Raw genomic sequence first — 27,944 nt, 5'->3', positions numbered from 1 at the left:
CCCCTGAAGGCAGAGAACAAAAAATCACTTCAGCTCCACTTGCTGAACTAAATGCCCTGCACCCCTGAAATCTCTTTTCATAGTTTGTAGGTTTCTCTGAGTAATTTCATCACTGCCCACCTGAACTATGAGTAGCAGAAAATAATCAGTGGACCTAACCAGCTCTGGGAGTTTCCTGGTTATGTCCCTGAACCAGGCCCCAGGAAGGCAGCACACTTCCCGATGGCTGCCCCTACAACTGCTCTCCTCATTCACAATTAACATCAGACACACAATTAAGTAGTTATCCACCATACAGGCAACTTTACATCCACATTCAACTCATCTGAGTCAGAAGAACTGCTCTCTAGTAAATTAAGCATTGCATGATGTAAACTAAAAAAGTAATCCAAGCAATAAAGTAGGGCTCAATTAGCTCTATTTTAACTGTATGGATCAGTTAAAAAAGTAATGCCTGAGTCACAAGCCTGAGCAATGCTTGTAGTTATTGATTATAAGCATTGCGGAGAAAAGAGAACTTGCTCAACAGTCAACAACACGAAGAGAGATACAATTACTTAATTTTGAAGAACTCTTAGCACTCAAGCAGCTCACATTCAAAGCTCATACAAGTCAAGCTCTGCTTTTATTTCAATGACTGTTTAGATGTAGCACTTTTAATGCAATGTAAACTGATGCTGTGAAGATCATTTGTATTTCTTTATGTTGCTAAGACACACTCCCCTTTTTTTTTTAATTTGGAAAAACATTTACATTTGCTCTGTAGAACATATCCATTCTATCTGTTCATTTTCTACTGATGAAGAGGTTTCCAGAAGGCACATAACAGTTAATACTGTATGTTCCCTTTGAAATTGTACTACCTTGCACCCATACCTTTTAAAGGTCCCTCTGTTTCAGTCTTTGCTGTATTGTTCAGCTTAACGAGCTGTCTGCTTAATTAATAGGTACTCCTTGATTTTCCAGAGGAAACACGTTCAGAATAGTTCTAGTCTACACACAAATTAAGGTTGTACTTTCAAAGGCAAGCCACTGACAAGAGAGGCTAGTTGTCTGAGGAAGATTAAAAGCAGCCTTATTATCCAGTGGCAGTGATGGTATGCCATCCAAAAATGAAGCATTCAAAACTCTTCAGGCAACTCAGCCAAGACTTCCCAGGTTAAGCAAATACTTTTCAGAGGCATCCAAGAATCATCCAGGTTAAGGAGCAGAGAATCAGTTGCATTCACTGATTTATACACCAACAATGGAGAAAAAAATCCTAATATTTTGCAGAAGTCAACAGAACTATCCATTACTAACTGTGTTGCAAGCCTTCCATAACTGGCTACGTGAGCTCCACTTACTTTAGCATGTGAAAATGTTATTGGACTGTAATTTCAGAACTCTGCTAAGAATATCCTCTTCAATATACTAATTAATACTTATTAGAACTAACCTTGAACTGTTCTTCCAGCTTTTCTCGAAGAGGGCTCAGCTTCTCCAAGCTCTTACTCAGGTACACATGGCCATGGAATTTAATAAACGCCTTGATGAAGTCAGACACACTCCATCGAGTCTTCACCTCATCACGACTATATTCAGAAAAAAAAAAAAACACCTGGCTTCAGTCTATGGAATCAGACAGAACTGCATGTAACATTACAAGCTTTCTCTGTGAAGGTCAAGAAAGGAAGCAAGGCTGCTTTTTCATGTTGGCACAACATGACATGCTTTCATCCTGCACTCCCCCACTCACACTAAAAGCATCCCAGACACAGACTGTCCTTTGTTCCACACATGCACAAGGATGCTCTAACTGGAAAGGGATGTCAAGGAACTTCAGTTTCCACTACCAAACAAAACTAAGTTCTGGCAAGGGAGGCAATCTCCTCCATCCTGTCAGAGCATAAATACATCATGCTTAGCCTCACCTTTCCAGTGCTTTAGAAAGTGCTTTTTGTAGGTTAGTGGATGCAGCTGGGAAAGGAAATTTCACAGCAATGCTTCTGCAGTAGTAGAAAATTGTGGTCAAGTGGTCTCCTTTGGAAGAAGCTAGAATAGCCAACTGATTATAAGGCTGACCTGAAGGAGAGAAAATACAAGTTGTCCAACAAGTGACATTAAGTGAAGTGGGCTAGATTTGAGTTCAAGTCTAGTCAATTTAAAAGGGAGTAAAAAGTCCTACAATTTTAAATAGACAAGGTTCAGATTAGTCTGCTCACCCTTCCCCTTCAGCCTAATTATCACTATCATTCAAAAGAAGTCAAATGAAAAAGCTTTGACATTTGTGATACATATATATAGTTTACCACATCTTTCAAAATTGGACAACAAACATTCTGCAAGATTTTTGTATTCCTAAGATACTTTCAAACCAGGCTTTCTACAACCAACATATTTATTATTCTATAATAAGTTAAGACCTAGTCCAGTTTTACTTCATGAAGCTAATCTAAATATCAACAGTTCATAATTTTGCCTGCAGTGTAAAGTTTTTGTTATAACACAAAGAATAGTTAAGATATAGCTAAAAAACTGAATGACTAATTCAGCATAATGCAGCAGCAGAAGTCTGAATGAAGCCATGTTATTAAATATTCATAAAATAGAAAACTGACACAGATTAGGCAAACAGCTATTATCTAAATGATTTACCAATGGATTAGGCTTTTCTTGTACAATTGTTTCCAATCACTACACAAGGCAGATAGTTCAAATCTTCCTTTCAAATTATAGAACTGATCAGTAACCCCCAACTCACCATTAGAAGGGACAAGCTGAGCTGCATGTCTGTAGTAAGACTCTGCCTGGCTTGTCTGATTCCTATATCGAGCTAAAGAAACAAAAAACCCAACGAATTGAGACCAAACAAAAGCAATCTTCCTGCACTTACTTTAATACAATTCAGTTTACCCCAAGATTGTTGAATTATCATTTTAGAAATAAGTATCAGCACTTACAAGTATGCCAAGCAGCAAGATTCAACAACTTTTTAAAGAGATTCTTTTACCTCAGGTTCAGTTGTCATGGCTTATTTTCTATTCAGAAAGATGCTGTGCCAACAAGCAGCACACCCAAGGAGCTACAAATATATTTTTTATACTTATCTGCACAACCAGTAACTACATGTACTTTTAGATTATTACACAAACAATTGCAGAGTCCTCTAAAAACAGAATTTCTTACAACATTTAGTTCTAGTCAAAGGAATTTGTTTGCCGAATTTAACGTCAAAAACAAAACCTCATTTATGAAAGGCTGGATTCCAAACCATCTTCTTTGGATCCAAGAGGTTCAAAAGTAATGTTCTGAAATGGAGAAATATGCCAGCCTGCTGCAACAAGTTTTTCCTAATAGTTACCAGTTTCAACAGTTCACTGTGTGCACCAGCCATAGCATGGACTATGCAGTCAGTATGCTAATATACAAGATCCCACCAAATCCCTATAAAGCAATCCTCGAATGTCTCCACATATTGAAGTGTAACACATCAAAAATGCCTAACAGTCTTGCTTTCCCCTGCAACAGCCAAGTATACCACCAGCTATTAATTTGGAACACACTCACACAGATTCCTTGCTGTGAAAGTTAAGCACAGAGACAGAACTCGGAGTCCCACCTCTTCTTGCTTTAAAAAACTCACCAATATCTCCAAGGTGGACAAGGCAGTGCTGGCAGATGTAGGAGCAGGAACTAGACTGTGGCTTCACTATGGCGCTGGTGTGCGTCTGTTTATTGCTAATGATTCCCAGCTGGGAAGACTTCACACGACATGGCAAGTCTACATTAAAAACTGTGCACAATTCCTGTAATAACTAGAAAAGCAGGTCTAATTTAGTAGCAGTTAGAGACAGCAATCAGAACAGTACTGAAACAGCAGACAAAATTGGCACACAAATCACCACTCAGAGGCATGGATTAGGTGAACATGCTTGAAGTCAACAAGTCTAGGTTACTGAACGAGAATTTGCATTACTTTATGTGGAAGGCACAGAGTTTATATCGCTCTGTTCTTCCCAGAACTGTGAGAATAATTTTTACTGGAGCTGTGCATCTCAAAGCAGTAAGCACCTCAATTCCCATCTATTCAAGTTATTAGGCATCAATAGAGATCAATGACCAGAGGTCTATATAAGTCTTGCATTTGTTTATAAAATAGAGGTAGTCTTTTTGGTACCTACGTGAAGAGCCACCATTCTCTGACAATTACAGGCAGGTATACACTATTCACCCTCTGAAGAAACTCAAAACACAAGAAATAGCACTCCCTGGGCTTTAACTTCAGGGGTTAGCTTGAATAACACCAAGCCTGTAGGCAACACAAGGCCAAAGTGGCTGAGTTATCCCATTGGGTGGACTGCCAATCAGCAAATATTTGTGCTAAGCCAACAATGAGACTCAGTGAACTCAAGAGCCACTTAAACATCTCAAAATTTGATTCAAGGAAAAGCTAAATTTTGACATTCTAATTAGTGCTTTTGAAGTTTTCTTCCTAATGGACTTCATTGAGATGTCTTGAAATGAACTGTTTATTCTACCAACTTACATAGTTAAAAATCCAAGTAAAAACTGTCAGACTTTCTCCCAGGTGGGAATACACTCCAAAGAAAATAAAATCTCCAAAGAAAATAAACCTGTGGTAGAGTCCCCCTTCCAGATAAAGGCATTCAGAAAGCCAAGGACTGATAAGAGATGTGCAATGCCAGCAGATAAAGATTCAATGCCTTGTTTGTTTGCTGCAGCAAATGGTTGGTGTTAGATCTACTGTATAAAAGACAGTGTAGATGGGTAGGGAGATTAAAAAAAGGAACCTCACAGATGAAAGAAGAATAAAAGGGAAACTTGACATCTTCCAACACACTGAATCACGAGAATTCATGTTCTTTCCAAAATGCCATTTATAAAGGCCTCACTGAAGGAAAGCGGGTTTCATGGCTGAGCAGCCCTTTAGACTAAAAATGGAATGATTAACATGACAAACTGAGAAAGACACACGATTCTGTGGTGTCATACAGACGAGCAAAGTTTCCTAATGTATTGCTAGGAAGAATGTGTTTTGCAAGACAAACGAAGTAGATCGTAGATACCTCCTGGCATCCAAGCCACAGCCTGTCCAACTGGCTGCTTCCAACAAGAAGCAACCCAAAAAGCAAAGCCCAAGGAAGAATAAATAGAACAAAAATAAACCAATGCAGTTTCTGAGGAAAAGAAAAAAAAAAAAAAAGTGACTGATTTGCATGTGGTCAAAAATCAAACCCAGAACTGATGAGGAAAGAAGGACCTATGCTGCCTGTTGCAACCTAAGGCCAGCACAGACTAGGTGTGATAAAACAGGGCACTACCTGAGATACAGGTGACAGCACTGACAATGTTGCTCAAGCACAGAACAAATGGGGGAAGAAAAAGAAAAAAGGCAAGTTAGCTGTAAGAAGGCCGTTACCACACACTAACTTGTTCTCTTCAGAATTCTACAAACTGAAATCTAACCATGCACAACAGTGGCACTAAGTCAGGCATCATCACCAAAAAAAAATAAGCTGTATTTATTGTAAACAGCTCCTAGGAAACATTAACTCAGTGCTCACCACTGGCAGAAGAGTTACAAGGAAGGGACCCAGAACAAAGCACAAAACATTATGCCATCATGCAAATCCTCAGTGCATCCACATTTGGGAACAAGCAGTTGGTCGAACAACACAGAACAGACAGAGGTCATTCAAAGCTTTACAAAGGACCCACATGCGTGTGGCATAGGGCTGAAGCACGCATGCTTCCAGACTACATAGATGTATCACAACCAAGAGATTTTTTGCAACTTACCTGTGTGTAGAAGCCACTAGCTGCCTCTAAGAACAGAGAAAGGTTTGCCTGAACTTCACTGCGATTTGGATTTGCTCTATTTTTCGCTTGACCCTGTAGCGTTGTGATCTGATTTTTAAAGGCATGATTCCAACTGAAAACAAAAGAAATGCTTTCCTTTTTATTTTGGAAGTGTCTTATACACATACCATAAGAAACAGGAAAGAACTGTTTAATTACATAGCACTAAACATGAAAATGAACTGCATTAAATTCAGACATCGTTTAGAGTAAAAATATTAAATATGGAAGAATTATCTTTCCTACCTCTTATTATCACAGAAATCAATCCTGATACTGTATAGCCAATGTTCCCTTCCTTCTCCTCCTTCCACCCCACTTACCAAAACTCAAGCCTGTGTGACACAGTTGCTGCTGTAGAATACTCATCTGTGGAACTCTCTTAATCTAATCCACAGTGAATTCTCATGTCCCACCCCAAAGCTCTCACTTTAAAGGAAATAAGGCAATCATTTCATAGGAAACAAATCACTTTTCTGTAAGCACTGGGATTTCCTGCCCATCAGCACACGTTACACACACACACACACACACAGATTTAATGATGTGTACTTACAGGTCCTGCTCCACTTTTTTATCTAAAGCGTACTCCAAATCAGTCACAAGCATTTTCTGATATAAGTCCTGTAGAGCTTGTCTGGATGTCCAGACTTCTGCTGGACCCAGCTTTGAATCTGAACAACAAAAAGCAAAAATAGACAATAGTTTTTAAGTACTCAAATTGTATTGATTATCCACTGCACTACCAAATGAAAAAGTACAGCACAGTATAAGAGGTCAAACACCCACTTTTCTCACAGATTCATTAGAACTTTGAAATACAAAAACTACAGAGGGACTGGGATTAATCCTATAATAACTAGAAATTAACAAAGTCAGCAGCAGGAAAGCTGAAGAAACAGAAAGGAGTGATTCTCCATGAGCTGTTATGTTGCAGAACTTCTTGTCACTGGATGAATTCTAAAATCCAGAGGAGGCTGAAAAACTTCGTAGAAAAGAAATCCATCAAGTGCAAGTAAGTAGGAGAGTCCATGAGCTAATGCTGTTTAGGGAAACACCACAGGGAAGCATGGCTGCATGCTTGCCATGTTCTAAACACTTTGCTGCCTTCTGCTCAACATCATTTGAAGGTGAGTGCAAACACAGTCCCCCACTATCACAAATTACACAGTACAGTTGCCCAAGCCTTGTAAAATCACCCAGGCTGTGGCTGCTGGAGCACACAGGACACACGTTGCCCCAGGGAAGCCATTCCGCTGGGCTAGATGGATAAAGACAGAATGCTCCTGCAGGGACCCCACCAACCTGCTGCCATGTGCTACACCAAGACACTAATCTTGGCTGAGCATAGGTTTATTGTTCAAGTGGCTGAGGCATTAATATAAACCACTCTCATTTTCCATAAATAACCAGTTTAAAAGTCAGCTTGTAGCATGTTGTAACACATGTGGTCGTGCTTGGATCAACATTTCCATCACCCAGATTTCTGTAAACTAGCAAGATCCCATCCACACTGCTAACCCAAAGTGCAGCAGTTCCTGCAATAGTCTGGACAGGAGTTTCTTTCTCGCCTCTAAAGAGAGAGAAATAGGAACATGATCCGTTTCCAAATGCTTTTTAACACACTGAAAATCAACTTTAAGAATACATGTACTTTAGATACAGAAGAGACAAGCACAGTTGTTAAGACTATATTGATATTTATTTACATGCAGAGAACAAACTTTTAACATAATGCTGCACAGAGAAATCTCAGGAGTGTAAGTGCAAGGAGCACACAAAAGGAAGACAAACAATAAGCAAACATTATTAGCTAGATCCACTACATAACAAAGGCAATTACCTGTCATGTCAGCCTTCAGGACTTCTGCCTGCCTGTAGGAAAGCAATCAAACAATAAATTAGAAAGACACAGATCAAATTATGCTAAACCACATTCATGCAACTCTGAGCATAGACAACAGGGCCAGCTCCTGTGAGGCTCCCTACAACCTAAATAATCCAGCTTACTACCTGAGTTACAGATTTAAGTCATTGCTGTTTATCAATGTTTTCTTCTACTTCCACACCATAATAAAAGTCAGTTGTTCAACTTCCCCTTCTTAGATTAAGTCTGTTTCAGAAAAAAAAACATAAGAACTAAAGAATATTACACAGTATTGTAAGGTCTGCCTGGCAGCAGTGTCCTGGCATATAAGTGGCACTTCCTTACCTGTAACTGGGAATGTGAAATTCCCATAAGTTGCCACATGTGAAATGCTTCCAGAGCACTGAAAACTCCCACCAGTGCCTGTCAGTGCCTTGCTGCAAGCCCTCTGCCCACCACCACACTCTACCAGCCTTCCCTAAGATACACTGCAAGAACTATAGCTTCCCCAAGTATCTCCCCTTGCACTACCTCACCAAAGTCATGGCAAGACCAGCTTTCCAATGCATCTGCCAGGGAGCAATGGGATACACCCAAGGCTGTAGTTAAACGTAGAACATCCTAACAGAAGTAAAACCATACCTTCCTCACACACTTTCCTCAAACCTATTCTAGATTTCTCATAACAGATATGCTGGGCTAATGCCAATGGGATGAGGTTCAAGAAGACCAAATGCTGGGTCCTGCACTTTGGCCATAACAACCCCAGGCAGCACTACAGGCTTGGGGCAGAGTGGCTGGAAGACTGTGTAGAGGAAATGGACCTGGGGGGTATTGACTGATGCTCAGCTGAACTTGAGCCAGCAGTGAAGGCCAGTGGCATCCTGGCTTTCTTGCATCAGAAACAGTGTTGCCAAGCCAGACAAGGGGAGTAAATTGTCCCCCAGTACTCAGCTCTGGTGAGGCCATACCAAAAGTATGGCGTCCAGTTTTGGGCTCCTCACTGCAGGAAAGACATTGAGGCCCTGGAACATGTTCAAAGAAGGGCAACAAAGCTGGTGAGGTGTCTGGAGCACAGGCCATATGAAGAGTGGATGAAGGAGCTGGGATTGTCCAGTCTGGAGAAGAGGAGGCTCAGGGGAGACCTTATTGCTCTCTGTAACTACCTGAAGGGAGGCTGTAGTGAGCTGGGGGCCAGCCTCCTCTCTTGTGTAACTCGTGATAGGACTAGAGGGAATGGCTTCAAGCCGCGGCAGGGGAGGTTCAGGCTGGATGTTAGGAAATACTACTGCTCTGAAAGGGTGGTCAGGTATTGGAATGGGCTGCCCAGGAAGGTGGTGGAGTCACCAAAGAGACACTTTAGCCTTCCATATTTCTGTGCAACTCTTCTTTGGAAACTCTACCAAAAAAGATTTTTGCCCAAATTTCACTCTCTGCCCCCCCACAAAAAAAATGCTTAGACATAAATGTTTAGATCTGATTTGTACAACTATCCTCACAAGCTCCCAGGACAAGTACCTGTCATACAAATCTCATCACTAGCTGTAATGCAAGCTGCCTCACCTATCTGATAAGCTTACAGCACAATACACTAAAGAAATTATCACTACATTTTTTAATAAAAAGGATTGGATTATTTCAACAGTTCCTCGAGGCCAAAGGAATGAGGCAGGTCTCACACCAGCACGCTGTTCCTTATTTTCACCTAAGGATAACTTGTAAATAAAACAGCTCCAGCTGCAGCAGAGACAGCAGCACAGGCTAAGAGAGCGCAAACCTGCTCTGCATCACTGGCAAAGCATTGCCTCCCAAAGACTGAGGTCTTTGCTGGTGCTCAGAGCAGGTACACATCAGGGCTCAGTGATACCTGCAATAGTTTCATGCAGTACAAATGTACATAAATTGGCATTTACAGATATCATTGGACACTTGGTAATAAAGGTCCCTAGATTTTCAAACCAGCTAATATTGCATCAGAATGACTCACTCTGCTGCAAAAATGTGTTGCCTGCCAGCAAGCTTGGTGCAACTCACACTTTATCATTTTAATACCGTTCTCAAGTAGCTCCTTGTCTGGCTTGCCTAAGCAGTTCAGCCTGCCTTCAAGTCACTTCTTCCCAACCAGTTTGCTAGTCCAGAGTCAAAAAAGCACAAACCACAGCTCATCAAATATCACATTTCAAGAATTTTGGTTAGGACATGTAGCTTGGCATACCATGATAGCTACCCTGTTAGGTTTCCTAACTAAATACATATTCAATTCTGTGTTTTAGTTGAGCTTGAAAAACAAATACAGTAACTTCCCATTCAAGTCAGTAAAGTAGTTCAACATCTAAAGGACACACTCTTTCATTTACACAGTGAGGAGGAGCCAGGTAAGATCTGGCACACCCTGCAACACCCACAAAAAGCCCTGACTTCATAGAAACACAGCACAACACACTGCTTTCCACCATGCATGGAGGGAAACTCCATTCGGTTTTCCCCTAGCAGTCTCAAAACACCAGCAGCTATTTCAGTTCCTTTATCAAATCCCAGCTACACGCTGACAAGGAACTGATGATTTTCAGCACTAAAATGGGCAGCTGGATATGTGAGAGCAACGTGAATCCAACTGCTCGTTCTGTGAACACCCTACAACTCAAAACTGTACTGAATGGTCTGTGTAGTTTCACTCCCAGGATGAGTTTATATTCCTGCACTTCCCCCCCCCCCCCAGAGGTAGGTGCAGAAATTGCTCAGCAGCAAGAAGTGCCCACAACCTCGCAAACCCAGAGATGCACAACCCACATGGAGGTTTGCTGAAAGACAGGACTGCTCAGAGCTGTCCAGATGTGGGCACTGCCAGAAAGCTCTCCTCCTTCTAAAAGAGTAGGAAAATAAGCAGAGGAAATTATTCATTTATGTGAAATAAGGACTTCCCATTCCTAAGAGCAACCAACAACACTTTCTAATGTAGAAAGCCTTATTAGCAATCTGTTGAGACTTTGCTAGATGGAGTCCGTGAAGTTTCTTATTTGTGTATAATTTTACTTATTCACATGTGCAATAGATACGGCTTCTCTTAAAGCAGCTTTGTTTTCACTGATGAAATCCTTACTGTTCCAAACTTACCAGCGTTGCCACTCCACTTAAACATACACAGGTTTAAAGAAGGGCTGATGCCACCTGCTGTATGACCAGCAGGTCGTGGTGATGCCAGCTCTCGCTGACCAGCAAGACATCTTCAGGCTGAGTCATCCACTCAAACACACCACACACCTTCTGCCCTGAAAGCACAGCCTTCATGCACTTAGCAATGATTTTCCTTGAAAAACTCAACCAGTTGACATCTTACTGTCATTTTTACACATGCTAATGAGTTTAAAGCTTGTTGCCACAGAAGTCAGGGTGCAGCTGACTTCCTGACCAGTAGCTTTATCAAGTTATAGCTGGAGATCAAAGCCACACAGTCACTCAATTCAGAAGCAGTGCAGCTCTGAAAGCAAAGAAAACCAGCAATTCTGTAAGCAGAAAGCAAAGCAGGCACTACCTGCATCCCCTCCACAGGGAATCCCGCTCCATGACCTGTTTGCTCCCACCTCAGCCAGGTGGCATGGTGAGAAAGCAGACAGAATTGGAGTTTTACTATTTTTTACATCTTCCTCTTCATCTCCCCCTTCCTCCTAGTCTAGGCTCCATTAGAAGCAAGTCATAATAATTACCTTCACAAAGCAGCCACCAAAAGCAGCTCTTTCCCCAAATTTGATCAGAACTGACAGTCCTCATCCCTGAATAACAGCCTAAGCACCTTCAGTCACCTTCAGTCAGACTCCTTGTTTTCTTCTCCAGCTTCATGAAGTCTCTTAAAAGCTCCTTTGCCTCCAGATTTAAAAAAAGATGTGCGCATGAGGCAAATGCTACTCTAAGGGAACTCTATACAGGCTTGCTCTCCTATTTAATCTTCATGGGAGTAAAAAGTCTCCATCCCTCCTTAAAGAAGAAGCAGGAAGCATTAAGACTAGTGCTTGTTAAGCTCAGCTGAGTTTTGTAACAGTAGTTTTAAAACATTGACCATACAGTCCATCTTGATCTATTAGCTGCTCGGAATATTGTTCTACTGGACACATACAGGAGAAAACTAATCTCTATACAGATACTGCTTATGGTTGAGGGGAAGAAAAAACAAAGCACAAAGCCTCCACCCACATTTCTATTCCTCTCTCTGAGAGCTAACCACATAGCTTCTTAGCTAACTATGATAATTTAAGCCTCATCCTGTAGGTGTTCAAGACTAGGTTGAATGTGGCCCTGGGCAACCTGGTCTGGTACCATATCTGGAGGCTGGTGGACCTGCCTGTGGCAGGAGAATGGAACCTGGTGATCTCTGGGGTCCCTTCCAACCCAAGCCATTCTACGATTCTATCATAGCATTCTCACTATAGAAACAACACAGATCACATCATCTAATTGTAGATTATAAACTTCATATACCATTCACTGGACAAGAGATCTCAAAGCTGTGAAGACACAAAGGCTCCTTGCAATGCCCTCAGCCATTCACAGCCTGCTCCTGTAGAAAAGTGCACACCTCAGAGGAAAAAAAAGCCATAAAGCTCTACTCCCTCCCTGTCCACCATAATACAGCAGTGCTTGCAGTTCATCCTGCCACAGTACCATGTGAGATGTGAAAGTCAGCAAGCAAGAGACACTTTGCACAGTGCAACACTACTGTACTCTGAGCTCCCAAATCTAGCCTGATCAGAGTGAACACAACATCAAGTCTCAGCTGTGATAAATAGGTAGTAAATCAGGTACTCACTCATTATATTACAGTTACTGACTATATTTTAATTTGTGCCAAGTGCTGGAAAAACAGAGACAATAAACCTAAGGGATTAAACTACTTTTAATAGCCTTGGCATCATGATAACCCTGTCTGGAACTATGGAAAACACAAATCAAGAGGAGAGAGATCAGCAGGTCACCAAAAGTTTTCCCCCTTCATACAGAGGGGGCCTGCCCTGAAGTCTTCTGCAGAGAGCTCAAGAGAAAGCTGAGTTACCTTGCTGATGGTCACAGTTGCTATGGTCTAGAAACTGCATTATCCCTATGATCCTATTAGGCCAGGCCACAACAGGTACTGCAGCACTCACCTCTCTGAACAGGCACTTTCCAAGCACTGAGTCCGATGTCCTTACACTCAAAGCCTCAAAAAACATAAGGCTTAAAGCAGAACTACTGGCATTGAAGTTACCCACTATAGCAATTCAACAACTGCACAAAGCAGTTGAATGACTGCAAGCTACAATGATTCTCATTGCAAGTTGCATCTCAGATATTATTTTTGATCCTCTGTCTTGAAGGTAAATGCAAACAGCACTCTGAAAGCAGAGAAATGGTATTAAGACTGAACACCAGTCAGGGAGAATTCTACCAGCCATTTCTGAGATTAAATAGGTACTAAGTGCATCACTGCCAACAGTTTACAGAAGCCTCATCAGCAGCTCCCCACTGTGTTTCAGTAACACACAGCAGATGGAATAACTTCTTCATAGTGAAGCCCGCCACCATTCAGCAGCCACAGCTGTGTGCCCAACCTTATGCTCCCCCTGCTCAGTACACTGAGACCTTTGAGATCCCTCCCCCTAACCAGATGGGTTGTCCATTGCAAAAGCCAAGAGCCTACCACTAAAAACTGCAGGTTCCTTGCACATACAGCAACAGCTGTGCTCAGCTGAGAGGGAAACCTCTCAGCCCAGATCTGATTGCATTTTACTTGGGAATGAAGAACAGATGCGCTGCTACAGGGACTGTCCCTCTCTAGGAAGGATGCAACTTGCAGTTTGGGGCACAAATTGAGCATAAATGGGTCCCAAGGAGAACCAAGGTGCATGTTCCCTGCTCAAGGGGCACTGCTCCCTCAGCAAGGCCAGCTGAGCCCACAACTCCAGACCACCTCCAAACCACGCTGCCACCACCATGCTCCCACAGCTGCTGCCAGTTAACCAGTAACTCACCTTTCCTGCTTTAAAAATTAATGAATTGGCTAGGAGCAAGCTTCTGAGCAAATTTATAACTTCCAAGGTTAATCCTGCTTTTGGAGATTAAATGTTTCTATAAAAATCTTTGTATTTCAAATTTACATCTCAATACCTCAGATACAGAGCTATAAAGGATTCTGTCCTCCGGCAGTTCACACAGAGCAGCCCTGCTCATTGCATTTACTTCATCTGCAGCTGCTGAGGAAAAGGCTCCTGGACATGCAGCCTGAAGAACAGAAAGGATGCCAAGTAGTTTTCCCTCAGAACCACATCTATAATTAAAGGTTCTTGGCACTTAGTATCACCAAGGCTGGAAAAGACCTCTATGATCATCCAGTCCATACTCCTGCCTCGCATACCACCTCAGCTCTGGGACTTCACTCTGCAAACACAGTAGCTTCGACCTTGTCACCATACAAGTTTTTTTGTATATAATTCTAGCACATCCAAAACAAATTTGAAAACAGAATAGTTTTGGTGCTGTACTTCATTTAACAATCAAGTGTGGAAACTCACATGAATCATTCTGCTTTAACCTCAAAATCCAAAATCCATATGCACAACAGTGCTTTCAGCCATACAGATAGGCAGCTGAACCCTTAAAGGTTCTGAGCTCTTCCTTAAACAAGATTCTCCTGGACCACTGCTGAAAAGCAGGAACTCAGCATAGCAGCTTTTAGTTTTGCAGTCCTTTAATTATCTCAGAAGTTAGCAGAAACAGTGACATATGAAGCGCATGTTAGATCATAAAACTTCATTTAATGCAAAGGGTACAGACTTACCTGAGTTTAAAACAGTATCTCAGAACTCTAAATACACACTGTAAAGTGGACACTGAGCACCCTTTCGGTGCTCACTTCCAATCATTTTGTTTGTTATCGTTAGCCCATACAGAAAAATAGACTTCCTCAAATCTCATTTTTATCCATATTGAATCATGTTTCCTCTGGTTTGCTAGCAGCTGTAGCTGGATGTTGAAGCTCAAAGAGCACTTACAGTTTTCATAGTTTAACATAAAATAGATCTGTGCATATGTATTTAAGCGTGAAAATTCTTTGGAGACTGTTCCTATTGCCATTCATACAAATCAGACTTGATCATGCTTTTTGTGCTTGTTATTCTGGGGGAACAGCTGGCTGTATCAAAATTTCTTTTTAGGAGTTCTGTCATTACATTGTCCTCTACTTACAAGTACTTAAAATGCTTCAAGACAGACTACAAGCATCTACTCAATACCCGAAAGAAGTTTGGTGACATACCCTTCTCTTTATAAGCACAGGCGGTTGACACTCCTATTTTTAGCTATCACAAGGGTGGTCTGGAAAGCACCCTAAAGACCCCTCTCAATGGCTCAAGTGCACCTCCAATTAGGAGTTTAAATGCTCAAGGGCACAGCCAAAAACACCAGCTGCAGAAGGAACCAAAGCTGGAGTCTGTCAAAGGTTCCTTGCTGGTTACAGGAAACCCTGGTTTAAAAAAAGATTGGTAACATCACATGGTCACAGCTGTCTGACACACAGCAATACCCACATGCTTTCCTCATCACAGGGACACCAAGACAGGACATGGCAAAGCAAATTCCAGGAACCATTCATTACAACTGAAAACAGTGACAGAATTCCTCAGATTATGAAAAAAAGGGCTGAAAGATGGTTTTCCCCAGCAGAATAACCACATATCCATTGCTCCTGACCATCAGCTGTAGGGAAATCAGACTGCTGTGAATAACATGAGAATCCAGGGAGCCCCTGCAACAGGCTGCCCTTAGCAGTAGTCTGGCTGGAGAGAAAGAGACATCAAGACCTCATAAAATCAAGGCACCAAGAAACACTGAAGTGGGTCTTGATGAAAGCCTCTCAATGCCCAAAAGGTATGTTTTGCTGTATCCAGATGAATAATCTCCTCTCTGCACACAGCACTGTAAATTCAAGACATCTTCCCCAAGTTCATTTGGCAGAATCAGCCTTAAAGGTTTCAGCGGAATTCAGAATGAGCTATTCATTTCCTAACAGCTACAGAGCAGCTTTCTGACACAATGCAGCCACATCATGAGTGGGGCCAGACAGCTCAAAAGAGACACTTCAGAGATGGGGGGGGGAAAATATACTGAACCAACTTACACATCCCAATATTTGATGAAGCAAGGAAGATAGCTTCCACAACAATGAAATTAAAATAAGACAACTAGACTGATGATGTATTAGAGACATAGCACTTTCATATATACACATACATACACATTATTTTTTTATTATTTATTATTTATTTTATTATTTATATATATATATTATATATATAGCCCTAAAGGAGGAAGAGACAATTAACTCTAGCAGGACTCCCAAGTACCTCAAGGATATCTCTGATTTGAGTCCCATCAGTGACATTCAGTAGGTCTCCCATGGCAATGTAACAATCCCAAGAGAATCATCAGCTTTCTGGTTCCTTACAATAATCTATTGGGCACAGAAGCCAGTGTGAATAATCCAAAACAAGTCCTACTGGAATACAAAAAGAAAATAAAGCAGGCCTAACGTTACTCAAAAAGCTCTTATTTCATCTCAACTCACCACGTTACACTGATTTGAAAGGGCAGCTACAGATATAGCTTGGAGGAATCGGAATACACAGTATCAAAACACTGCTTAAGCCATTTCCTCCTCATTTGGTTGTTTAGGAAGTCCCCAAGCTTATAATCAGAACTGTTCCTGGGAACAGGGGAAGAGCAGCATTGCCCAGGCAAGCGTAGGAACAGGACCTAAAGGCAGTGCCAAGAGCAGTCAAAAAAGCCACATTAAAATGGATCGAATACTTGAGAGGCATAAACAGAACCACCAATCCTCTGTCCTGCACAAACCTGTGAGGAGCTACAGCCCAAGGGGCAGCCCCACAACCCCCAGCACCCCTACAGGCACTCAGCCCTCCACTCACTGCAGTGAGATGAACAAATTCAGGTGCCATTCCTCTCAGCCATCCTAGCACATGGGAAAATGTGTTTGTTACTAAGCACTGCTGAAGTCTGTGACCTTCCTAGTAACACATTAAAAGTACAGGACCAAACTATGCAACCTACTAATGATTTTAAGGAAATAGATCTGTGTTTTTGTTTCCCTCTTGCCTGAAAGACTCACGGTTTTGAAGTGAGATGACAACAAGCTGTTAGTTCAAAGCAAGGACAGCAATACCTGACATCCTCTGACACTCCTTACCTACAGCTATATTCCTCAGCTCTTCCACCACTCCTTATGTATGACTCTGCTCCTACACATGGATCTTTGCAGCTACCACGAAGCTCCAGAAGCAGTGCTCCTCATCCAGCAAAACCAGCTGCTCCGCTACAACAAACCTCTCCTCCTTTATCACGTAAAATAGCCAAGCAGTCACCAAACAGAAGTTAGTGGGCAAGTGTATCTTCTTACCATGCACTGGAATGAAGAAAAGCATCAAAAAGCCTCTGGAAGCCTTTATTCAGGGAAAGGGGCAGCCTGCTGAAAGTGCTTCATGCAATGTAAGTGGCCCCGTGAACACTTCAGGGAAGCATCACCTGCCTTCATTGCCACAACACAACCCTCTTCTTTTCAATACGGATCAAACTTTGCATGAATATGCAGGTTAGAACAAGAACCAACTGCTGCAAGAATCACCCCTACAACCAAAAATGAATAAATAAATACAGCTATAGCTTTACTTACACTAACTTGCACTTCTAGGTCACTGGAACGCTGCTTTGCAAGTAACCTCAAGCACAGTGAAGTAACAGCATCTGTGATAAGCTGTGCTCTGAAGCAAATAAATAAGGCTGCTCGGCCCAGACAGAAAACTGGGTAACTGTTCACAACAGTGATACCAGCCAGGCAGGGCATGTGGGCTTCACACTTCATAGGAACCAGGGCATTAGTTACCAGGGCTATAGGTCAGTGACTGCTTAGAGAGAATGAGCACTGTATCATTAGAAGCTGCAGTCCCACCCTACCCTTATTCTTAGTGCCTCATGCACACAACCTCACCCCTTTTGTCAGCATGTGTGGTAATGACAGACAGGATGGGGAACCCACTCACACAGAACTACCCAGAGGTAAAAACACAAAACAAAAGCAGTCTACTGGAGACCAAAAACCATACACCATCAAACCAGTACTGAGGGGAGAGTGTAAAAGGAGGAAAGGACACTACTGTTAGCAGTTCTTCAGATGTTGGGCTTTCACCAAGCATAAAGGAAGAAAGGCCAAGTTCTGATTGTTGCAGCACTCTTCCCACATCTGCACTCACACAGCCACCCTCCTGCCAGCCACTCCAGATGAAATGGGCCCATCACATCCTGAACCGCTCGTGCATTCAAGTTCTCATGGGATTCCATCCCTCTGCAGATAAATCCTGTCAAAAACCATTTAAGAAAGAGAAGCGACAGTGAACAAGCAGGACATTCACATATCCCTTGTTCCTACAGATCTTGGGCAAAACACAGCATTAAGAGCTACGAGATGATATGACCTTCACACAAGTTGCCCTGGGTGGCAGGAGGATGCTCAATAATCCAAATCCCCTCTGGGGGAAAATCGCTTTACACTCTTTTTTATTGTAACTTTTCACTTCGTAGGTCACCACAATGTTTGTAGATCTGTAGCAAACAGTAGTCACCACCAAAATTACTTGCCTTTTTAAACCACCGCCTTCTCCCTTGAAAAGCATTGCTCATAATAAACACTGGTGGTAATTCTACTTGCAAATGCTAGAAGCAGCTTGCACAGAGAACAGTATAGGAAAAAAAAGGGGGGTGGAAATTTTGCCTTTATTTTCCCCCAGAGTAAACACTGGCGCCTTCTGAAAGCCAATGCAGTTTTCTGACCTCTCTGCTACTTCTCCCCTGTTTAAAAATCTAAAAGTAAACAATGCATGAAAGTACCATTAATCATTGCAGAACATTAAAAAGCCACAGGGAAAACTTCCCAAAACCAATTGGACGTGAAGACAAATCACTGAGGCCTACAGACCAACAGGAGCAAGGTCTGTGAGACCCCAGGGCAGTCAGAGCCACAGTGTTCACCCAGCAGCAGAGCTCTGGGGGCTCCTGGCTGCAGCATGCGGCAGGAATATCAGCTTAAGTTAAAATACACAAAGTACCAACTGAGTGCAAAGATCTTTTCCACCACAAAGGCTGTAAAGCAGAACAGCAAACGCTGCTCCTGACATTAGAAGCTGCCAAGACCTGGCTGAATTGCTGAACAAGCTGGTATCATACCGGAGCAGGAGGCTGGACAGGGACACCCTGAGGTCACCTCCAGTGCCAGGGGTTCTGTGCACTCCAGGCAGAACATTGCAGTCACACATTACTTGACTGCTAACACCAACATTACATGTGCTTCTTCCTCCATGTGCTCTCGAGATAGTTAACTAACTGACTCTGCCTGTTTTGTTGGGGTTCGAGTAGCACTGGTTTGTGCCTGTCAGGCATTGACAAACATCAATTCTACATCATCCTAATCAGGAACAGGTACCAGAACAAGCAAAGATTGCAGCACTAAATTACCTCTGCTCCTGCCCTTCTTCATTTAAAAGTGAAGAAACTTTGCAAGAAGTGCGTCATGGACTGGCAGACAGCAAAGGAGCCACCGTGAAGAGACATGGCCCATGCAAAAGTTAATGGAGCTACTGAGTCTTTGAAAAGAGAGTCACAATTTAAATTATTAAAGCAGTCAAACCTTTAATGAAGTTGGTTACGGCCTCATCATAACACATCAGGAAGCTACCTACTACTGGTTTGTCAGCACCAGAATTTCTAAGCAGTGTTCAAGCCCTGTAATTCAGGAACTTTTTATGTTACATTTACATTGTGCTGAAAGCCACAATTCACCAGGGTAATACCACATTAACTATAAAGTGGAATTCGTATCTTTGTAAAATGCAATTGAGACGGTCTTATCTCAGTCAAGCTAGCACATTTTTGAATCCAAGTTAACTGCATTTTGAACATATAAAAACCATACAATGTCTACAGAATTGGCAACAAAGACCATTTCTTTACAGTAAACACAAGCAGACAAGGTGATCCTAAGCTCAGTTCTGTCTTATGAAAAGGAAGAAACTAAGTGCTCAGTTTCAGTAGCATTACATCAGAAATCCTACCTGTAGTGATAATTTGCTTACCAGTGCCTTTGTAGGTAGCAGGATACATGAAATGCTTGCTGTAAGATTGTCCTACATGCTCAGTTTGATTTAAGGGGTGTACTTAAAGATTCCCCAAGCAGAACAAAAGATACAGATCAAATTTCTCAGTCAGATCAGACATACCAGGCCCAGAACACATTCACACAAACAGAGCCTCTTCTCTGAGATCCCTGATGGAGCCTCCTGTAAGTTTTTACTCCTCTGGCCATATCTAATGCAGATCTTTGTGAAGCAACTCAGACAAAGACCCCAGAGAAGTACCTAGGGAACTGAATTGAGATGAGGGAGAACACAATCATGTACTCTTGAAAGGTGACCTTGAGAAGGATATTAAGAATAGGAAAGGAAAAATTCCAATACTATCTCACAGTAGAGAAAGATGACTTAAGAAAGTACTCCCCACAACTGTAGAAACACTGGTGATATTGTGCCTGACCTTCTTTGTTCTTTCTGGAACACTTCTGTAGGAGTCTCAGCTGTTTCCCAGCTCTTGTACTCCTACTGAAAGGGCATGATCTTTTAAGGACATTATTTCCAAACATGATTTATGTATATACACATACATCCATATATACACAAAGTATACATAGAGAAGAAGCAAGAGACTGGTGGTGGAGGAGTTAACGCAGTCTGGATGAAAATCCCCTTTCTTCCCTGCTCACTCTTTCAGTGTCTCCCAATTCTTGCAGAGTCATTACTTCACAAGTTATTCAACCATTACATGGTCACCTTAGAAATTCAGCTCTCTTACATTTAAACTTCAAACACAAAGATCTCCCCAAAAGCTTTTCTACCCCTGGTTACCTTTAAGAAGGGAAAGACTAGCAAAGACTAATCGCCCCACAGCTTTATTCAGCACAATGTTTTTGTTAACCTGTCTTTTTGTATAACTACACTTGGTCTATGTATCCCTTCAATACTACATACAAATAAAGCTTGCAATGATGAGTATGAAGGAGGATGCCCTCCTTTGTAAGTCAACGCTCTAAAAGAACTAAGCCTGAGAGTCTGAGGACCTATTCTCTGTCCTCCTTATGGTCTGGGCTGCTGTAAACCAACTCTCACAGCATTGCTTCGGTGGATATAGAAAACCTTGTGCAGTTTTAAGGAATCTGCCTCCCAAACTTAGCCAGAACTGAAACACACACGCACTGCACTAGCTACAAAGAACTTGGAAAGTTTTGTGGGGTGTTTTCCATTCTCCTTCCCCCTTTTTTTTTTTTTTTAAATGAAGGAGATCAGATCTTTGGTGACAAAGAGACAATTCACTACTTGTAATATATCCGTGCCCTGTTGCATTAAGTACTCCACTAACTAGAGCACTCAGGGAAGAAAAACAAATACAGGCTGAGCTGAGCTATGCTGCTGGAGGAACAGTTGACAAAAAGAGGTGACTGCTACCTATATGCTGCCAGGCAATGAGGTTTTCCAGCTCCATGAGGAGGACACAGAGCACTGAGAAACACCCAGCGCAGGAAGGTGACTTGGGTAGGACACACATGGATGGAGCAGCGACTCAGGGCAGACAGACTCAGTCATGAGGGCAGAGGCAAGAAATTAGACTGTTATTATGATATATATGAAAGCAAGTAGCTAGTAGAAGAGAGCTAATAATAAGCGTTTTAGAGCTTTTGTTGATAAAATGACTGGAAAGAAGGAAGAAGCTAAGCACAGGCAGGAAGCCCTTACAAGGGTGCACGAACTTACTATTAGAGTGATCAATTGCTTCTGTTTGGTGGGATGGGAATGGGGAGGTGAGGCTGCGACAGATCTGGATCACCAGGGAGTCAGACACCACCAGACAGGTTGAGGACAGCAGCACACTGGTACAGTCAGTAAGTGGAGGCAGCTCAAGCATTTCAGAACAGTGGAAATGTGAAAGTCTCCTAGAACTCACACTAGAAAACTTGCCCAAGCCATAACTTCTCAGAGAGACTGAGCATGACCGTTTGGTGAAGAAACACCTTTCCCTTGAGGTGCTTGGAGGGATCACAACCGCATGGACAAAGGATTATTTAGTACGGCAATGACACTGCCAGGCCATGTGCTTCACGGTGCTTCTTCCTGGAGCGATCAACTACCAGAAGCGTTCTGCACCCAGAAGGGAAGCTCACTCACAGCCTGCTCATCCCACGGGCACACCCGGCGTTCTGCCCCCAAGGCCGGAGCCCTTCATCCCACAGCACGGCCCGCTCCCTCAGCCCCGGCACTACGGCTCCGCAGCGAGGCCGCCCCGGCGCTCAGCGGCGAGGTTCCGCGGGCAGCGGCCGGGCAGCACGGGGCGCGGTGCGAGGCAGCGGCCCGAACAGACACGCCGTGACCTTGCCGCGAGCCCGGGCTCCGTCCGCTCGGCCCCGCTCCCTGCGGTCCCCCCCCCCCCCGGGCCCGCCCCCAGCCCCCAACCCTCGCCGCGGCCTCGCCTCGGGGCCCGGAGGCTCTCACCGGAGGTACTGCGCGCACAGCAGGCTCATCCTCCGCCTCTCTCTGCCCGTGTGCCGCCCCGCCGCGGCTCTCACAGGCCGGCCCGGCCCGCCGCCTCCACGCCGCCGCCGCTGCCGCTGTTGCTGCCGCCTCCGGCCGCCGCCGCCATCTTCCCGTGCAGGGCCCGCCGCCGCCGCGGGGAGGGGCAGGAAGGGAGGGGCCGCGCGTCCCCGCTCCGCGTTCCGGCCGCCCGCGAGCCGCCCCGGCAGCCTCCGCCTCTGTCCTCGGGCTGCCGCCCGGCCGTGCCCCGCTACGCTCCGCTGTCCTCAGGCCCTCGCCGCCCGGAGCCTCCCGCCGCGCCGGCCGCGTTTCCGGGCCCGGCCCCGCCACTACTTCCGGCGGCGCCACCGGCAAAGCCGTCCCCCGCGCCTTCTACACGCCGACCCGTAGCGGCGGCCGCCGATTGGCTGTCCCGCTGCTATAGCAACCCGGGGGGGTTGAGGGGGGCAGCCGGGCGTCGCCACGGCAACCGCGGCGCCTTCCCGCCCGCCCACCCGGCCGGGCTTTCGGCGCTGCCCGCCCCGCACAACGACCCCGCCCCGGGGTACCCTCACGCCGCCCCGGGGCTCCTCGATCCCCCCGGGAAGGCCTCGCTGCTGGGAGGAGCGCCCTGCGGGAGCCCCGTCTCTCTCCACGAGCGGGAGAGGGCGGCCCCGGCGCCTCCCGACGGGCCGAGTTTGGGCGGGAAGCCGTGCGTTGCCGCCCCGGGGCATCTCGGCACGGCGTTCCGTCACATCCAAATATAGGAACCTTCGCATATACGAGCGCGTATATACAGCCTAATTATAGCCACTCGCTGCCGCCTTTGTGACTCGTTGTAGGCCCAAACTTGTCTCTAGGCAGGGAAGGTCCTCCTGAGCTCAGCGGCCCTATGGCTGCCTGGGCCAGCACACTGAAATAAAGCATTAATGTGGAATGGGGTGTGTGCTGATGAGGTCAGGTAATGCATTTCGTGTTACTGCAGTGTGTAAGAAGCATGCGCGTGGTGAGGCCTTTGGCACTGCTGCCCAGAGCGGTGGGTGCCCCCATCTCTAAAGTGCCCAAGGCCATGGACAGGCCTAGCACCAGCCCCTCGCTCCTGCTGTTTGATCTCATCTTTCTCTATGCCAGCATATGCCACAACCCACAACACCAGAGTGGTGCCGTCGGAACAGCTTAAATGACCTTCAGCAGCAAAAGCCAAAACCTTGCAAGTTTTGATCCTGTGATTTCATGGTTTTAGGTTTGCAGCCTCTTTGTGAACCTTGCGAGTGATCATCCTGTCATCTCCATTTCCACTCACTCACTTCACTTACTTCAGCTCACTCTGTTCCAGGGGCTCTGCCCCAGTCCCTTCTTAACCCTCGGCCAAACAATCTTTTTCCACCTCTTTCCACTTCTTTTGCCAGGGAGGATCTCTTGCCAGGGGCTTCCTTCCAAGCAAAATGAAACCATAAGACATGACTATAGCCCAGCCACCAAAATGCAAATGGCACTGAGACAATTTGCATCCCCCATGGCAGCAATGCCTTGCTGCTACCTTTAGTTAGTACTTAAAATAAAAGGTGGCTGCAAGATCTGATTCTCTTTATTTCTTTTATTTTACCAGCCAGCTTCATGACTGTGCTGGGCCTTACATAGTGTTACTGGAGTACCTGAAGCTTAATTTGAGACATTTCAACTAGGCAGCACATCCTGGGTGGCAACTTCTGGCTTTCTGCAACATCTCTTTCATCAATGCACGTGGGTCTCAAGGCTGCAAAGCATTCCCTCAGGGTGCAATGGGGAGAAGCAAGGAGTGGGCAGTGTTGACTCAGTGGCTGCTTTGTTCAGTCTTGGCCAAGTTGAATCCATTCAAGAGCTGCCCCAAAAGACCTGAGGGACTTGTATGGGGCAAAACTGATCTCCAAGTCTTGTGCAGCTCATTATATCAGGGAGCAAGCAGACCTGGTTTTTCATATTAATTTCTACTCCGAACTATTTGGTGCACAAAGCAAAGGGCATAATCTCCATCTGTTTAAGAGGGAACCACAAGTCTGTCTCCTTAGTTTTACTCAAAGAGATTTGTGATAAGAGTTTTATCTTCAAAGAAGCAGATTTCTCATAGAAGTCAATGCATACCAACATCTTTATCGTTAACGAACCAATAATCGTAGTCTTCCATTTTATTGATTACATAGCATTGGCAAGGATTTGATCCCCAGATGAGCATGGTTGACCAGAGAGCCCAAGGACTCAGCAAATAGCAATGTACCTTGGCTCTCTGCTGTGAGCAACACAGCCAAAATGCCCAGGAGTGAAACTTCTCTGATCTCCCCAGTGAAAGGGTCACGATCCCAACTGTGAATCCTCCAGCAGCCTCTCTTATTGTTGGGGCCCAGCATTTCAAAGACCTCTGATGCATTTATCCTCAGAGCACTGCTCTAAGCTGCTTTAAGAGCGAGCAGCCATCCCTGTTTAACAGGCAGTCAGAGGAACCTGAGATATTTCCTCAAGGTAAGTTAAGATGAGAACAGAGAGTTGGTTGCAAACCGAAGCCTGATCCCACCCCGCTTCATTAACTCTAACCTCTTTAATTGTCTAGGAATACCCTGGAAGCATTGTGGAGAACAAAGCCTCCCTCTGGGCATGTGTACTCTCCCTGTTTTCATGTATGATGTGGTCACTGGTTGACTCTCCATCTCAAGTATCAGACCTTGACTTGTGGATGTCTGAGACATCGTGTTTGTCTGCTGCTCTGTGTGGAAATGGGGATCAAGAAAAGCACAAAGCACAGTGCACAACAGCTGAATGGTAAAACCTCACATCATCTGTCAATTTAATGATTGTAAGAATCTGAATATTATGAATGAGGGAAATTAGCACTTGGAGAAATTGAAGAACTTGAAGGAAGAAACAGTGTAAAGGTACCCAAGCAGTCTTAATTTTGCCTTGTATTGGTCCCTCTTAGTAATTAGTTATCATGTATTTCTTGTCTCAGGTATTCTGACATGGGTTTAATCGTTAGTGACAAAAGCCTCATCTTTTCCTAATTATAATATCACTGTTCCAAATAGGGTCTCTACATAAAACTTCAGGATTTCTAAGTCTGTAAAGGTGTGTAAAGTCTGCATTATTCCCTTGCAAATGTTATAGAATCAAAGAATCATACAATGGCTTAGGCTAGAGGGGACCTTAAACACTACTTAAAGCAGGCTGCCCAGAATCCCATCCAACTGGCCTTGGATACTTCCAGAGATGGGACATCCACAGTGTCACCGGGCAACCTGTTCCTATTCTGGACAGAAAAATAAATCAATCAAAATACTGCTTTTCTTAAATAAATCCTTTTTAATCCTTATAATTCATAAAGTATTTAGCGGATTTACTTGTAATTCTCTTAGAACATGTGCTGTGCATTCTGGAAAGATATACCCTTCCACAGCAAATAAAAAGTAAATCCAGCTTGGAAAGGAAGGAAAAAGAAGCCATTCCTGGGGAGTCACAACAAGTGTCTCCATCTCCTGCCCCCATCATAGCCCAGCTCAGATTGTAACCACACAGACTGATTCTGCATAGCTGAGCTGTAAGCTCAGACAGAATCACAGATGCTAAAATGCCAGTGAAGCTGGTTGTATCTGTGGCCAGTGCTTAGCTGCTGAAGAGATGCAAGGGATGTTACCAGGCTGACCTCCCTGAGGAGGTATCTTCAAAAGTCAGTTTGATGCCCTAGAAGTGCTCAGGCTACGATGTAAGACAGTGGGAAAATACATGAAATAACATCCTCCACCCCACCTCCCACCAAGCCAACATATTCTGTGTTGGAAGAAAGAATCTCCTGTGCACATGTGGCTGTGCCACTGGCTCTCTGACCACCACAATGGTTTGTCAGCGTCACAGCACCCACTTCCCGCACCAGCAGCGTTGCTAAGTGACAGCCGATGTACTGCATCTGTCATCCACCCAGCACTCATCCACCCTGCGCTCCACAGAGAAGCACATTTTTTCACTTTCTCTATTTGTACCTAACAGCAGCCCCTGATGCAGGTGCAGGTTGTGCCTCCTATGAAAGGATATAGGGAAAAAAATCTCTGCACAAGCATTTCCTATGTAAACATAGTGGCGATAGGGTCAGGATTAACAAAAAATTGCTTTTCAGTTTCACTGATGTTTCATCAGTGCTTCAGTGCAGAAATGCTCACCAGCACTGCATTGCTTTAAGCAAAGAGAGGTCGTGATGCCATTCCTCAGCCTGGTTTCTGAAGAAGAGGTGGCCATCCCTCAGCCTCCACAGATAACTTTTGAAGCTGTTGGCTGACTTTTAACCGAAAAAAAGAGAACAAGTTTTATGAAGGCAGACGCACAAGAACACACATGCATGAGCACCAAGAGAGGCTTGAGGAATGCCCTCTTTTTCTGCTGTCACCCTGAGGCTGATAGATGCTAATTAATGGCTGTAGTTGTATAGGCAGAGCTATGCAGCACTGAACTGCAGAGAGCCACTGTTCTGAAGCAGTGACTCGCTCCCTTTCGAGGCAAACAAGGAGGTGTAGCACAAAGAAGAGCCAAAACAGACCTCCAAATCTCACCCCATTCTCTGAACCATCAGATGTCTCCTCCAGTGAGAAGGAACAACACCACTGCTGAGACGACCTAAAAGTGCACCACATCTTTCCTGATGACGTTATTTTTTCATTTAATATTTTTATCGCTGTTCTTCCCACACAACCAATGGAAAAGGGTGGGTCTTCTTCCCTGGCCTTTCTTGCAAATACAACGCCCGAGTTTTTAGGGCACTCTTTAGCCCTTCACATTGGTTAGGGGCCACTGTGCACACTTAACTTAATGGCTGACCTAATCCAGATGTGTACCTAAAGGATATAGGGGTTCCCTGGACAACTCAATGACTTCTTGGGTTCGTTCCCAGGGCTGCTGCCCTGCATATTGCTCAGGGGTGTAACAGAGGAGGGCAATGGATTTAACAGACAGAGGAAGGGCAAGAAAACTTGGGTGGAAGCCAATAACTCCCTGCTGGGAGAAAAGGCTTTGTTTGGGAAATGGGGAGAAGCAGCAGCTGATGACAGCTTCTGGGCAGTGGCAGAAGGCAACTGCCCACAGCTCTGTCTCAAGGAACACAAATGGGAAATGAAGACAGTCAGTCTTGTACAAGTTTACCTTGCAGTAAAGACTGCTTTGTGGCCCATCTACAGAAATTTCACTTCCTTCAGATGGCGAAAGAGAGGCACTTGGTGCCCACCAGGGTGTTTTCTCCCTAGAGCCCTCGAGAAGGGTGTGCAGGGGTGACTGCATGTCTGGGATCTCCAGGGCCTTTGGACAGGACCGCGGGGGCGCACACCACGTGGTTGTACCCAAATACCGAGTTTGTGCAGGTGCATGTAGAGGGTGCTTACCCACTGCCCCCATTCCCTGGACAGCTGATGCAACGTATGTCCGCTTACATCCCTGTGTTACGTGTGCAAGACAGCTTGAACCCTCGCGTGTCCCCGTGCCCGCGGCGGGCTCTGTGTACCCCAGGCTGCCCGCGCCAGCCCCGGGCGGGGCTGGGGGGAGGTCTCCGCTCCGTCCCTGCT

At 44.5% G+C, this 27,944-nt stretch overlaps 1 protein-coding gene across 3 annotated transcripts in view; it reads right to left on the bottom strand.

The window, feature by feature from the left end:
- SMG7 (SMG7 nonsense mediated mRNA decay factor) overlaps positions 1 to 22,660 on the bottom strand; it is a 43,828-nt gene extending 21,168 nt beyond the window's left edge. For 2 of the 3 annotated variants that reach the window (XM_072343032.1, XM_072343031.1), the window contains exons 1-8: positions 22,357 to 22,535; positions 7,706 to 7,737; positions 6,419 to 6,536; positions 5,803 to 5,935; positions 3,626 to 3,797; positions 2,744 to 2,815; positions 1,914 to 2,064; positions 1,439 to 1,574 (exon numbers count right to left, since the gene is read on the bottom strand). In XM_072343032.1, coding sequence (XP_072199133.1) covers positions 1,439 to 1,574; positions 1,914 to 2,064; positions 2,744 to 2,815; positions 3,626 to 3,797; positions 5,803 to 5,935; positions 6,419 to 6,536; positions 7,706 to 7,737; positions 22,357 to 22,385 — 843 coding nt within the window. In that variant the 5' untranslated portion in view covers positions 22,386 to 22,535. Of the gene's footprint in view, positions 1 to 1,438; positions 1,575 to 1,913; positions 2,065 to 2,743; positions 2,816 to 3,625; positions 3,798 to 5,802; positions 5,936 to 6,418; positions 6,537 to 7,705; positions 7,738 to 22,356 lie in introns of all 3 variants that reach the window. The other variant, XM_072343033.1, reaches the window with a different exon arrangement.
- Between the last annotated feature and the right edge of the window lie 5,284 nt (positions 22,661 to 27,944).

This window comes from Excalfactoria chinensis, chromosome 8 (genome assembly GCF_039878825.1).
Source record: "Excalfactoria chinensis isolate bCotChi1 chromosome 8, bCotChi1.hap2, whole genome shotgun sequence".
NCBI lineage: Eukaryota > Metazoa > Chordata > Aves > Galliformes > Phasianidae > Excalfactoria > Excalfactoria chinensis.
Note: the sequence above shows the minus strand (reverse complement) of the source record. Positions and strands in the feature narration are given on the sequence as shown.